Below are 12,987 nucleotides of genomic sequence, written 5' to 3'. Positions count from 1 at the left end.
AAATACTGTATTCTGCTGCTGCTGCTGAAGGGGAAGAACACGAAGAACATTGACGCATAATCATCTGTCGCAGAAAACTATCGTTGTTTCACAGCAGAACCCATGTGTCGTTCATCACAACAGTTGCATTAGGTCTTTAGCTACTATTTCTCCCTGTAACAGTGATTCTGCAACACCAACAAACTATTGCGAATCGTCTGTATTATCACTTTTCATCTTTTTAATCATCTTTTGAGCCATAAACAAATATTTTGAGATCATGATTAATATGAGGAGCTAAACCCCATTGCTGAGGCGATAGAGGAAGTTATTTTTCCAACAAAAAGTGGTATATTCTTATTTATTTATTTATCGCAATTATTTTTATGATTGTTTTTCCTTGAGTGAAAATTGTTTGAATGATTCTTGCTAAGAAATTGTTATTTATTTTGATAGAGCATGCTTGGACATAGGTTTTTGATGTTCTATGCTTCGGATTTACACTTGTTATTTTGAGAATCTACTTGTTGCAATAGTTTAGAATCAAATTGAACGAAAAAAATTGCATGAATATAAATATTGGATTAAATCACTTTGAATTTGGAAAATAGTGGAATCTTAGCCTCAATGTTCTTTTAATATTGATATCATCTTTGTTTGAGTTTGCTATAATTTTTATTGTGCTTTCTATTTTAGTTTTGAATTTAAGTCTATAAAAATCCTTCACAAGTCTGAGAAACGACACTCTTTTTACCACTATCTATAAATCACATCAGCTACCACTTGGTCGATCGCTCCCTATGGAGGAGGGGTGGCCGATGATCACAGCGTTACCCTGTTGGCCTCCTGAAAACAAATCTAAACCATCCAACCAGGCTAGCGAAGTTGGATGGACGAGGTGATTTGCGGCAGTTACATATCGTCGTTGATGTAATTTAGGGTTTAGGAGCCGTGCGGTCAACCCTCTTTTGGGCGAACGATTCAAGGCACTTAGCGTTAAATTGAGCAGGACGATCGGCCATGTGCAAAGGTGGGATACCAGTGAGCATGCTAATACCTTCGGGGCCACCTGAAATTGAATCTAAGCCACTCGATTTGGCCGGAGAAGATGGATGGTTGTGATCGGTTTGCGACAGTAGCGCGTTGCCGCAACACAACTTAGGGTTTCCAAAACAGCGTGTTCACCCTACTTTGGGCAAGCGATTCAATGCGCTCCTGGCTTGCTATGAGCAAGTCGACCGACCAAGGACAGAGTTGGGTCGCCGGTGAACACGCCAGTACCCTTTTGATCATTCGAAAGAAGATCTAAGACGTCCAACTAGGCTAGCTAAGTTGGGCGGTTGTGATGTTTTTGATACCGTTTTTGCAGGTCTTAGCTCGTTTGAGCTCATTTTTTAACAGCGCGATCACCCATGTTATAGCCAACGTTCAAAGGCGTTGCGGGTGAACTGAAGGGAATCCGACCATCTGGTATGCTAGTGGGCCCGACGGTGGTCATCACGGTGATTGCCTAGTTCCGCTGAGAGTAGGTTAGGCTTGTCAAATTGTCTGGCCAAATCGTGTGGTCGTGATTGCTCTTTAAGACTGACATAGACAGTCTAGGTTTTCCTTAAGGAATTTAAGTGTGTCGATCGTGCTAACTTTTAATTAAAAAGCGTGTTGACACGAAAAATCTCTTTATCAGAAAGTGGCACAGCCTGTGTGAGTACTTTCATGCAGATTTAAATATTGACACTTCGGGAGATTCATGCTACTCTGCTGCGAGTGAACATTAATCGTCATGTCATGCCAACATTGAGAGTTCAGCTGGGGAACATAGTATAACAAAATACTAGACGGGCTCTGGCATTAGTGAGTAATACAGGTAGGAGCTTAAACACTAATTAGGCTCTATACTAGTGAACAATTCATCTAGGAGCTTGAGTTTCAATATAATATGAAGAGAGACATAGGCATTCATCATATTCTGATATCTTATCCAAATTCCCTGGGGAATATGGATATATCAAGGTCTACTACTTCTGGTGTCGGGTCAGGTCGACAGACTTTTACAGTTTTCGCCCTAAGCTAAAAACCACCATCAACACACATATCAATACTTGTCTGTTTCGTAGGAACAGAATGTTCATCTATATGTGAGATTGAAAAGTCTTTCCCTTTAATTGATTTTAACGAAACAAAACTTTTATCTCTGGTGATGCGTTTGTCAGAGATAGCACTACTGTCCATAAAGTCAGATCGCTACAAACACATACTTATAAGGTCTTAACCGTGTTTGCCTGCTCTGATACCAATTACAAAAGCTAGGGTCTAACAACCACACCCAATATTTCGCTTATCAATCTGTATGGACTAACTCCAATATGCTTTTAAGAGAATCAACTAGACAGTCAGACTAAATCTTTAGAAAAGTAGATCAAAGAGTTATATCTCAATTTCTCAATTCAATCTGCAATCAAACAAATAGGAATTTGTGAGCCCGATTGAATATAAGAAATAACTTAGACGGTATCAAAAACTAATATCTAAGTGTCAATCAATTTAATCAACAACCAAAGGTTGGATTCACAATTTATTGAACTTACGCACAACTTGTGATATTTCAATTATATAAACAAATATAATGTGGAAAAGAAATAACATAGACACCAGAAGTTTTGTTAACGAGGAAACCGCAAATGCAGGAAAAACCTCGGGACCTAGTCCAGATTTGAACACCACTGTATTAAGCCGCTACAGACACTAGCCTACTCCAAGTTAACTTCGGATTGGAATGTAGTTGATCCCTAACCAACCTCACACTGATCAAGGTACAGTTGCGCTCCTTACGTCTCTGAATACCAGCATGACTCTACGAACTTGATTCCCTTAGCTGATCTCACCCACAACTAAGAGTTGCTACAACCCAAAGTTGAAGACTTGATAAAACAATCTGTTTCACACAGAAAAGTCTATTGAATAGATAAATCTTTCTCCCACAGATAAACCTACAAGTTTTGTTTCGTCTTTTAATAAATCAAGGTGAACAAGAACCAATTGATATACCACTTATATTCCCGAAGAACAGCCTAGAAATATCAATCACCTCATAATAATCTTAATCGTATGGTAGAGAAACAAGATATTGTGGAATCACAAACGATGAGACGAAGATGTTTGTGACTACTTTTTATCTTAACTATCAGAGTTTAAATCTTGAGAAAATCTTAGAGAAGATAATACTCAATCACGATAGAAAACAGCAAGACCAGAACATGCAACTACAGAGAAAATAGTTGGGTATGGCTTCACAATCCCAATGAAGTCTTCAAGTCGTTAACCTACATGGTTTTAGAAAAACCTAAGGTTAAAGGAGAATCGTTTCTAGTCGCAACTAATATCACACAGGAGGTATAGGGATTAGGTTTCCCAGTTGCTATAGTTCTCCTTTTATATAGTCTTCAAATCAGGGTTTGCAATCAATGCTACCTTGGTAACAAAGCATTCAATATTCACCGTCAGATGAAAACCTGATTAGACTCAAGATAATGTCTTTCAACCGTTAGATAAACTTACCTTGTTACACACAAATGAAAAGTGACTTCATTTAGATATAAGTAATTGTACCTAAAAGTGTACACCTTTGTTGGCTCAACAATAGTTAACCGAAGTTATCCATATGAACACTTTCATATGAACCATATTCATCTTAACCATAACTAGTCAAAATGACTCAAATGAAACTAGTTCTAGAGTTGTTCAATTGTTTATATTCTCATAGAAGTATATAAGACACAATTGAAGCAAAATCGATTTTGATTAACTCGAATCAATTCATTAACATTATATCCACGGTTTGTAAAAGATTGCATTCCTTAATATATTGTATTAGTTCATGAACAAACTGAATTTAGAACATAACCCACTCAAGTATGCAAACGGGTACGCATACCTTAGTGGTCGGGCTAAGTTTGGATTCGCCAGTACGCGAATTGGTACGCATACCACAAGCTCAGTAAAGTCCCGCAACTTGAACCTCATGCCAGTACACGTACCGATATGCGTATTGAGTTCCTGTGCCTTGACTAAACCAAACAGTACGCATACGGGTATGCATACCATGGTTCCCGGACTTGGATTACACATATGCATGTACGCATACTGTGCTTGTATCCAATTGTTCTAAACTCTCATTTCAACAATTGAAACATTCTCGGAAGACGACAATAGTTGTCTCACACAAACTATTAGCTTCAAAGAAATTTTCAAATGATTCAGTATGAAACATTCCGAGTCTACATCAAATGACTGTCTCACACAAATCATGTAAGATGTTACCAGGCGATTTTCACATGATCATCTTTTGACTTTCGTCAAGAATATAAGATGTACTTTGTTAAAGCGAAGGCTTACCAACATATATTTCGAGAAATATGTAAGCGAGTTAAACTCAGCTCAAAATATCAAATGTGTATAATTGAAATCTATATATCTATGCGACTTTTCTCTCAAATGGGAGATAGAGTAGATAGACTTTTGAGTGATAGATGAGTTCAAGTATCCATATACCTTTTGTTGATGAAGTTCCACAAGCTCCCCTTAGTAGTTCTTCGTCTTCAATCGATGAACGTCGTTAAGTCTAATGCTCAACTACACTTTATATCCTAATCCGAGACTTAGCAATAAGTAGACTAGAAATCAAGACTTATAGTTTTGGCAACTAAACTTGACAACAAGATTGAGATAGCAACGCTTGCGAGTTCGACCGAGCAGTGCTCTAACAGATACTCTTTTTAAGGACATTTCATTTTATATTTCAAAACTAATGGCTTGTAAACTTACATTTCAATCGCGTATTTGTAATGATGTAGCTCATAATATGGCTCGGTGGGACAGAGTTAATTTCTCTTGTTCTCTTTGTTTACTACCCCATTAAGTTACTACCAGTCTTTGAGGAAGATAATTAACCGTTCTTAGGCCAAGCATTATGATTGGGCGTTTCACTTGGTATAACTTAAATGTAGCAAAGCGAAATGAGAGTGAAAGTAGACTTCATTTTGAGAGACTTCCATCACTTGGCCTATAGAGTTGGAAACTGAGTTTACGTGCGAATAGTATAATACGGAAAATGAGTTCCTGTCGATTTTTTTTCCAAATTTTTATCCAGTTGATAGAATAAATATTTATTATGCACTAAAACATATTTAAGAGAAGAAAAAGAGATATAATAAAGAAAAAGGAATTTTAGTAAATAAAAAGATTCAAAAGAGAAATATTATGAATCAAATTAGATCAAAAAGTGAAAATTTGATAGAGAAACTCAATATCCGCCTAAAATGTCACGGAAACTAAGTTTCAATTACGACGTTGCTTAGCTTAAACGAGAAACAGATCTAATCCTTTTTATAGGAACATATCTAATCCACTTTAAGTATCCGTACAAAAAATATGTCACAAAAACTAAGACATCACTTAGCTTAAACTATTAGAATATGGGCATCCAACTCAAAACCAATTGACAATGAGTGGAGTGGTCCTAAGGATTATAAACCCAAGGATCTTAGATAACCTAAATAATGTGGACTAATAATCTCAACAATCCCCCTCACGTATAGCCTCGTTGGGTCCAAAATGTCACAAAAACTAAGACATCACTTAGCTTAAACTGTTAGAATATGGGCATCCAACTTAAAACCAATTTTCAATGAGTGGTCTGGTCCTAAGGATTATAAACCCAAGGATCTTAGATAACGCAAATAATGTGGACTAATAATATCAACACGCCCCCTCACGTATAGCCTCGTTGGGTCTAACACGTGGAGAATAAATCGGGTGACGCAGACGCGGAATAAAGATGCGGTCAAAAAATCAAATAACCTGACACAAAATAGCCTACTCTTATACCATGTTAGAAACTCAAAACCAGTTGGCAATGAGTGAAATAACCCTAAGAATTATAAACTACATGATCTTGAATAATCCGGACAATATGGGATTAATAATCTCAACATAAACAAGGAACAAATCTATTCTCTATGCAACAAAGAGGAACGAATTCTCCTAAACAACAACAATAAGGCTAAGTCATATGGTCTTCTAATCTAGCAGCTAGATTAGAAGTCCACGTCGGCTAGGGAAACCTCCTAAGTCCTATAGTATTGCTAATCTAGCAGCTAGATTAGCAGTCCACGTCATCTGGGACAACTGTCCAGCACTGTTTGGTTCAGCAACCAATTTCAGCCGTCAGATCAAATTTTGTGATTTTTGTGATCCGTGTGATTTTTGTGATTTTTGCTATCGCTGAACCGTTCAGCATAAATATCACTTTTTGAGCGTTGAACCATTCAACGCTTCAATCTCGTTGCTAGTTGAACTGCGAGCACATGCTAGGAGAGAGAACTGGTGATAACTTTTAGGCCACACTTTTTTTTTTAATTGCAACACTTAACTGCCAATCTAGCAGCTCAATCTAGCTCATAGGACTTAGTCTAATGCTTGACCATAAGTGCAGTTCCTATGGAAAGTTTGTTCATTTTGCTCCCACTATGGAATGAAGAAACATGAAAAATTGATGTTCACATCAATATATTTTTTGATTTGAACATTGAGATGGACCACCCAACACGCGTTTGATGATAGGTCGGGCGATCGTGCCACAGACGCGGAGTTGGAAGGAAGATCGCTAGAGTTGGAGGGAAGATCGCTGGAGTTGTATTCTCTCTCCAAAACCTGGTTATTATAATTAGGGTTTATTTTTTATTATTTATTTTATTAATTAAATAATCTGTAGGACCAAATTCTTATTAGTTTATATAAATAAAGTCATTAGTGGGAACCAACTCTTATTAGTTTTATGTTAATAAAAGGAATATTTGTACTTTGGGTCCCAACTTTGTGACCAGTGTTGCATTTGGGTCCCAGAAAGTTGTAAATTAGAGTTTAGGTCCCAGGACCGTTGTTGACCGTCTTGACCGTTACAAAATCTGTTTAAGTAAGGAAATGACCAAATTTATGTTAAGTTTTAACTTATTTGCTAACCTAGCCATTGAAGATTCTGTTTGACACGTGGATGGTTTATAATCACCCATCAAAGAACCGCTGAGATTGTTCCTTCTTGGCATCGATCACCACGACACACCATGTCACCACATGAATGAAAACTAGAAGAGAATGTCTTCCTAAATCTTTGATTCTCTGATATTGTAATCTAAATCTGTTGGATATCATCTGAATTATTCAGATTTTCCAAATAGATTTGGATACAATACGTAAATATATTACTAGTATTTTAATTAAATAAAAACATCGCAATTATATCTGATTTATGGGTTTTCTCAGTTTCAATTTCATTATCTCTCTAATGGTTCTCTTAAATCCATCAGAGGTTTTTCATAGCCTTATAGGTGTTTCTAGCGATTGTTACAACAATTGTTTCAAATGCATCAAGGACAATTTTTTTCGGCTTGACGTATATCTACACTTTCATGAAGATCAATGGATACCAGATTTGATTGTGATAATGATGTTTTGGGCTTATTACTCCCTTATGGGACAACATCTTAATGAAGTAGACAGTGAAGAAGAAGATAGATTCTTCAAATCAAAATGGCAGAATTCTAATTCAAAGGCCACCCCTCTAGTATCATCAATTTCCTTTTTGAAATTCATGTATTTAATACGTTGGTATTACAATTTGCTTATTATTGTGATACAAAATATATGTATTTTATTATGTTTTTCATTGATGTATCTGAACATGATGTATTCAATCTTTCAATATTAATGAAATTGAAAGGATTACCTCTTTTCCCTTCAAAAAAAAGAAGAGACAAAATAGAAAAGAAATACCTCTCCGCGTGTTTGTGCGATTAGAATTGTTGTGTTGGATTCTTCGTTCTCACCCGTCAAATGTTGTTTCAGTGGATTTTAATAACACGTGCGACCGATATGCGTAACGGTAACTAACGGTGTTAAGAAATAGAAATTAATTAATTTTTATTTTATTTTTCTGACGGTCAAAACAGTCGACAACAGTCCTGGGACCCAAATTCTAATTTGCAATTTTCTGGGCCCAAATGCAACACTGGTCATAAAATTGGAACCCAAAATACAAATATCCTTTAATAAAATTATTAATGTGACCCTAAAATATCAGATTTATTCATTTTAACCTGTTTTCCATAATAAAAAATGTAGTTTATTCATCCACGTGGCTTAATAAATTTTTGTTTTTGTTCATTGTATTGTCATAGGAACTGCCTAAGGCCTTCCACCGAGGAAAAAAAAAGAAGGAAACTTCCTTCTCATAAAACCTAGAAGCCTCATAAAACCTGGAAGCCTCGTTAGTGGGGTATCAGAAGCTTCCCGAAGCCAACCACCAATTCCTTTCCCCAAAGCAGCTGCAGCAGCCAGGAATAGCAATTCGGTCAAAGCTCCTCTCTTTATAGGGATTGAGATCTCGACAACGCCCTCGTTTCCCCTCTCTCGCTCGCTCGCCATCTCTGGTTGCTGCTGCATCTGAAAATACAGATTTCACAAAGCGAATAACTAATCTGGTTACGAAAGCAAAGGAAGGGTTTTTTTAAAGAGTGAGAGAGACAATGGAGAATGGGGGTTTGGTTGCAGAAAACATTGAGAACGATAACAACAACCATGATGATGGTTCTTCTTCTTCTGCAGCAGGAGGGGGTTCTTCATATACGTATTGGGTCAGAAGAGATTTGAAGAAAGAAGATGCCGCTCCTCTTCCTGCTCCTCGTAAGCTTACCCCTCAAGATGTTTCCACTCTCTCCAAGTCTAACTCTTTGGGATCTGTCTGGAATCAAGTAAGTTCCTTTCTCCTCATCTTTATATGAATATCAATGTTAGAACTTATTAGCAATGTAAGATTCTGAGAATTGCCGAACAATATGATAAAAATCATTGTGTATATGGTTAACCCTAATTCATTATTAGGTCTAACATTTGCCTGATTCAACTTAAACATTTCACAGTTACAACTCTCTTTTCACTTATGAGTAGCTTAGGAGAGTGATTAGGTTAATTCTTAGTACGAGGTAGTGTATGTTTAAAATATGAATTGTTGTTAATTTGCTATTCTATAATCAAGAAACATTTGATGGGCATTGAGAATTATGAGCTGTTGAATTAAAAAAGCCTTAAATTTGTTGAACGATTTCCAACCCCATCTCGTCTACATCAACTTGTATCACTCCCTTGATAAAGGGTTATTGGATTTGAGTTTTGCTTACCGCGGTCACAATTGAGCCTTTGCAATTGGGTATTAACAAAGGAAAAACGGGTGTTAACAAAGAAAAAACATTGTCTTCTGGTGCTCCTAGCATAGAAAGATGATTAAACTGAACTGCTTACTGCATTTGATTTAAGGATTAAGTACACATTTTAGCTTCTCTACTTTTTCACATGTAATGTAAGCCACTTTATATTGGAACTTCACTATGTCATGCTGTAGAATCTCTAATAGACATGGGCTTAAAGGTACCTTTCTTATGTTCTGAAAGCAATCCTTTCCTGAATTTTACTGTAATCCTAGTAAATCTAAACTTTGAGATCAGTGTTGATATTCCAAACTAGTTGTGAAAGCAATCCTTTCCTGAATTTTACTGTAATCCTAGTAAATCTAAACTTTGAGATCAGTGTTGATATTCCAAACTAGTTGTTGAATAGTTATATGACACCAAACATTTTTTCCTGAAACATCTATTTTTATGTTTATGGAAGTACTTTCGTGTTCTGTGTGTGATTACTTATATATGTGTAACATGTTTCTGAAGAAAATCTGATTCTTTACAGGCTGGAACCTGGGAGGAGAAGAACCTTAATTCCTGGGCTAGTGGTCGGATAAAGGTGTGTAACTTTACATAACATCTGTAACCAATATATTGTGGACCTAAGAACAAATCTTCAACCATTTTCTTGGTTTCCTATAAGTTCTACTAAAGACAAGATCCAGTGTGTGAATGTTCTTAACTATTTGAGCCTCCTATTAAGTATTAATATAAGACTGATTCTTCATTCTTGTATATCTCTATACATGACTTGCTAATGCATTGTCCTTTGGATGCTGATCTTGTTTGCAGGAGTTGATGAGTTCTTTGGGCTCATTGGAATTCTCAAGCGGCAAAGCTGAAATAGCAGAAGTTACTAAATGTGTAGGCGATGTGAGTTTTTGTTACTTCATAGTCGGATGCATAAGATTCGGTATTTGTGTCATATTTGTGTTCATATATTGTTCATCTATTTGGAAGGAAGACGCTAAGGTCCTACAAAAAATTTGTTTTGCCAATAAGTTACCAACTTATATGGGTTTTTGAGATTTCTAGCTGTTCTTCTCCTTTTTCCTTAACGTGGTAAAAGTTCATTGTGGTGGAGATAAGAAATGAAAATGATATCTTTGAGCTTCTTGCGCTAGTGTCAGTTTTTTGTTTTTATTCTTCTGTACGGAGTATGTGATGTCATGTTACGTCTTTGGGCATACATATCAAGAGACTTTAACGATTAGGCATTACTATAGCCAACATGGTGAATGCTGTTATATCTAGTGTAAATTGTATAGTAGCTTTGTTATTCGAAATAGATGATGAAATGATAGTTGACGTGCATTTGCAGGCGTTTTTGGTGACTGTTCGAAATAAAAAACGTGTTGGCTACACTTACGAGTTGACATTGAGATTCAAAGGTAAGTAATTGCCTAAACAAAATTTGGACTGGTTTCATTTTGTATGCATTTCTGTTGAACTTAAGTTAATTTCTTTATTTCTATATGTCCAGGTGATTGGTTGATCGGGGAGGAGAAAAAGCATTTCGGGGGCCATCTTGATGTACCAGAGTTTTCCTTCGGTGAAGTGGATGATATGGAGGTAAATAGTTTGATTCTTGTAATTTTTTAAACAGGCATGGAAGAAACCGGTACTAAAGTAGAAATAAGGAAAAGGAAATAAGTGAATAGTAAGTAGGCGTAGAAACACGTTTTTACATCTTGCCACTGAGATGTGCTCAGTAAGAGTAGTCAACGAGGTTTCTGTATGTCAGGAAATCTTGTTAATGTGCATGCATGAAGCCTTCCTTTCTTTTTGTCTTCACTTGTTATCAAACGGAAAGAGGTGGTGGCCTTATCATTACTGGTAACATGTTGATGTAACTAATTATTTAGAGAAAACTAATATCAATTAGTTTCTTTTTGCATGTTCTCATTTCCCATGTGTGCTCTGACAATGGTTAGCAAATACTTTCTTGGATGAAATCATGAACCTTCAATAGCTTGCAAATTCGCCTTTATTGATTTCTGAATCTTACTTGAGAACTATCTATTTCTAAATGAAAACTGTTTGTTATTTAATCTGCAGGTGGAAATCCGGCTAAATCAAGAGAAGGATATTGCACACGAAGTTAAGATGCAAGTACGTCAGGATCTGAAACTGTTTTTGAAACCCATCCGCGAAAAGATGCTTGAATTCGAGCAAGAGCTCAAAGATAGATAACGTAAACGGGAAAAGTCCGTCTCTATTGAGACTTCTGTTATAACATAATCGTCATCTTAAATTCCTCTATAAACTAAAGTCGAATGCTGTCTATTTGCTCAGTTGGAGTCTTGTTTGAGTCAGAACTTGAGACCACTTAAATAGTCGGGTTGAATCTGATCAAAAGGGCTTTATTTAACTCTTGCTTTCGTAGAGAATTTCAGAGTTTGCATACAGTCGGTGGCTTTGTTGAAGATGTAGGATTTTTTTGTTTGTTTGTTATATATGTTGACATGACGGATTTTTCCTAGGCACCAAATGGAGATTGGTGAGGTGTTGGGGGACCTTTGGGCACGCATCTCTTGATCTCTCTCATTCTCGATATTGATAGCTGCCATGAGCTTGTTTTTGTGTAAACTGTATAGAGTTGGACAGAAAGTTAGGTTTAACGTCGGCCATATATAAGTGCAGGAAGAAGTTCAACAGTTAAAGTCATTGATTAAGCCATCCGAGCAAGCATTATTAGCTGCAGAGAGGGACTGAGTTTGAGAGAAAGAGAAAGAGGAGAGTTGTTGGACCATTCCCGTTCTCCGCATCTGCTGGGTGGTGGGGATGGGGTTGGCTCTTGGGCATACCGATGGATTAATTTTTCTTGTTTTTTCTTTTGATCTCTCGAGTCTTAATCTCAAAAAAAGTGAGGACAGCGACATTCTTTTTTTGGTGGTGTGACACAGCCTGATTAGACTTCCCATTTCGAGTTTTCCTCTTTCCCCCAACTCCTTAAAAGTTATCTGATGTAGGTACACACCATCGGACTGGAATGTACTCCGGCCTCCTGGTTAAAATCTTCTTGCACCGGTGATTTTTCCTCGGTTTTCTTTTCACCATCAGCAGTATATTATGGAATGGAATGGTCCTCTTGTCATATCCTATGATCTTGAATATATTGTTATTTATACCTACCTTAACCACAGAGTTTTTGCTAATTTAAGTAATAATATTATAAGTTAATCCACTCTTTCAAGGAAATGATAGTTTTATGTTTAAAATTAGAGGAGAGGCCACCGGCTGACATCACCATCATCATCATTCACAAGAATCACAACACCTGATTTCACATTCATCTGTCTTTGGATTTTTTTATAATAGAGTTTTTAATAATTTCCCATTTCTGTTCCGTGACATAATACCAGAGTGCTTCCCCAACATAAAACAAGAACTCTATTATTGGGCTCAGAAAGAAGGCTGAATTGGGGGCGCTGGAAAAATAATTGGGGACCCTAGGTATAGGACAAAAAAGATTATGAAATAGTAACTGGGAGTTATCCCTTATCCCCAACTTTTTTAAATGGCTAAACTATCCCAAATCATTAGTGGTAATTAAGTTAATTAATTGTTAATTAGTTTAAAATCAGATTTAGGGATAAATTTTTGATAAAAGAAATTTTTTGTTTTTGTGTTGTGGAGAGGAAGAAGTTGAGTTTTTGGGGGATTCCAGTAGAGGAATCATATTGCTCAAAATGAAGGAACCAACCCTCATAATGAAAAA

The 12,987-nt window shown here is 36.5% G+C and overlaps 1 protein-coding gene across 1 annotated transcript; it reads left to right on the top strand.

The window, feature by feature from the left end:
• Positions 1–8,300: 8,300 nt before the first annotated feature.
• On the top strand, positions 8,301–11,752 carry LOC113358725 (activator of 90 kDa heat shock protein ATPase homolog 2-like). The gene is made up of 6 exons (XM_026602379.1): positions 8,301–8,783; positions 9,772–9,825; positions 10,059–10,139; positions 10,588–10,657; positions 10,750–10,838; positions 11,325–11,752. The coding sequence occupies exons 1-6, from the start codon at positions 8,559–8,561 to the stop codon at positions 11,457–11,459; spliced, it is 654 nt and encodes a 217-aa protein (XP_026458164.1). The 5' UTR covers positions 8,301–8,558; the 3' UTR covers positions 11,460–11,752.
• The last annotated feature ends 1,235 nt before the right edge of the window (positions 11,753–12,987 follow it).

Source organism: Papaver somniferum, chromosome 3, assembly GCF_003573695.1.
Source record: "Papaver somniferum cultivar HN1 chromosome 3, ASM357369v1, whole genome shotgun sequence".
NCBI lineage: Eukaryota > Viridiplantae > Streptophyta > Magnoliopsida > Ranunculales > Papaveraceae > Papaver > Papaver somniferum.
Note: the sequence above shows the minus strand (reverse complement) of the source record. Positions and strands in the feature narration are given on the sequence as shown.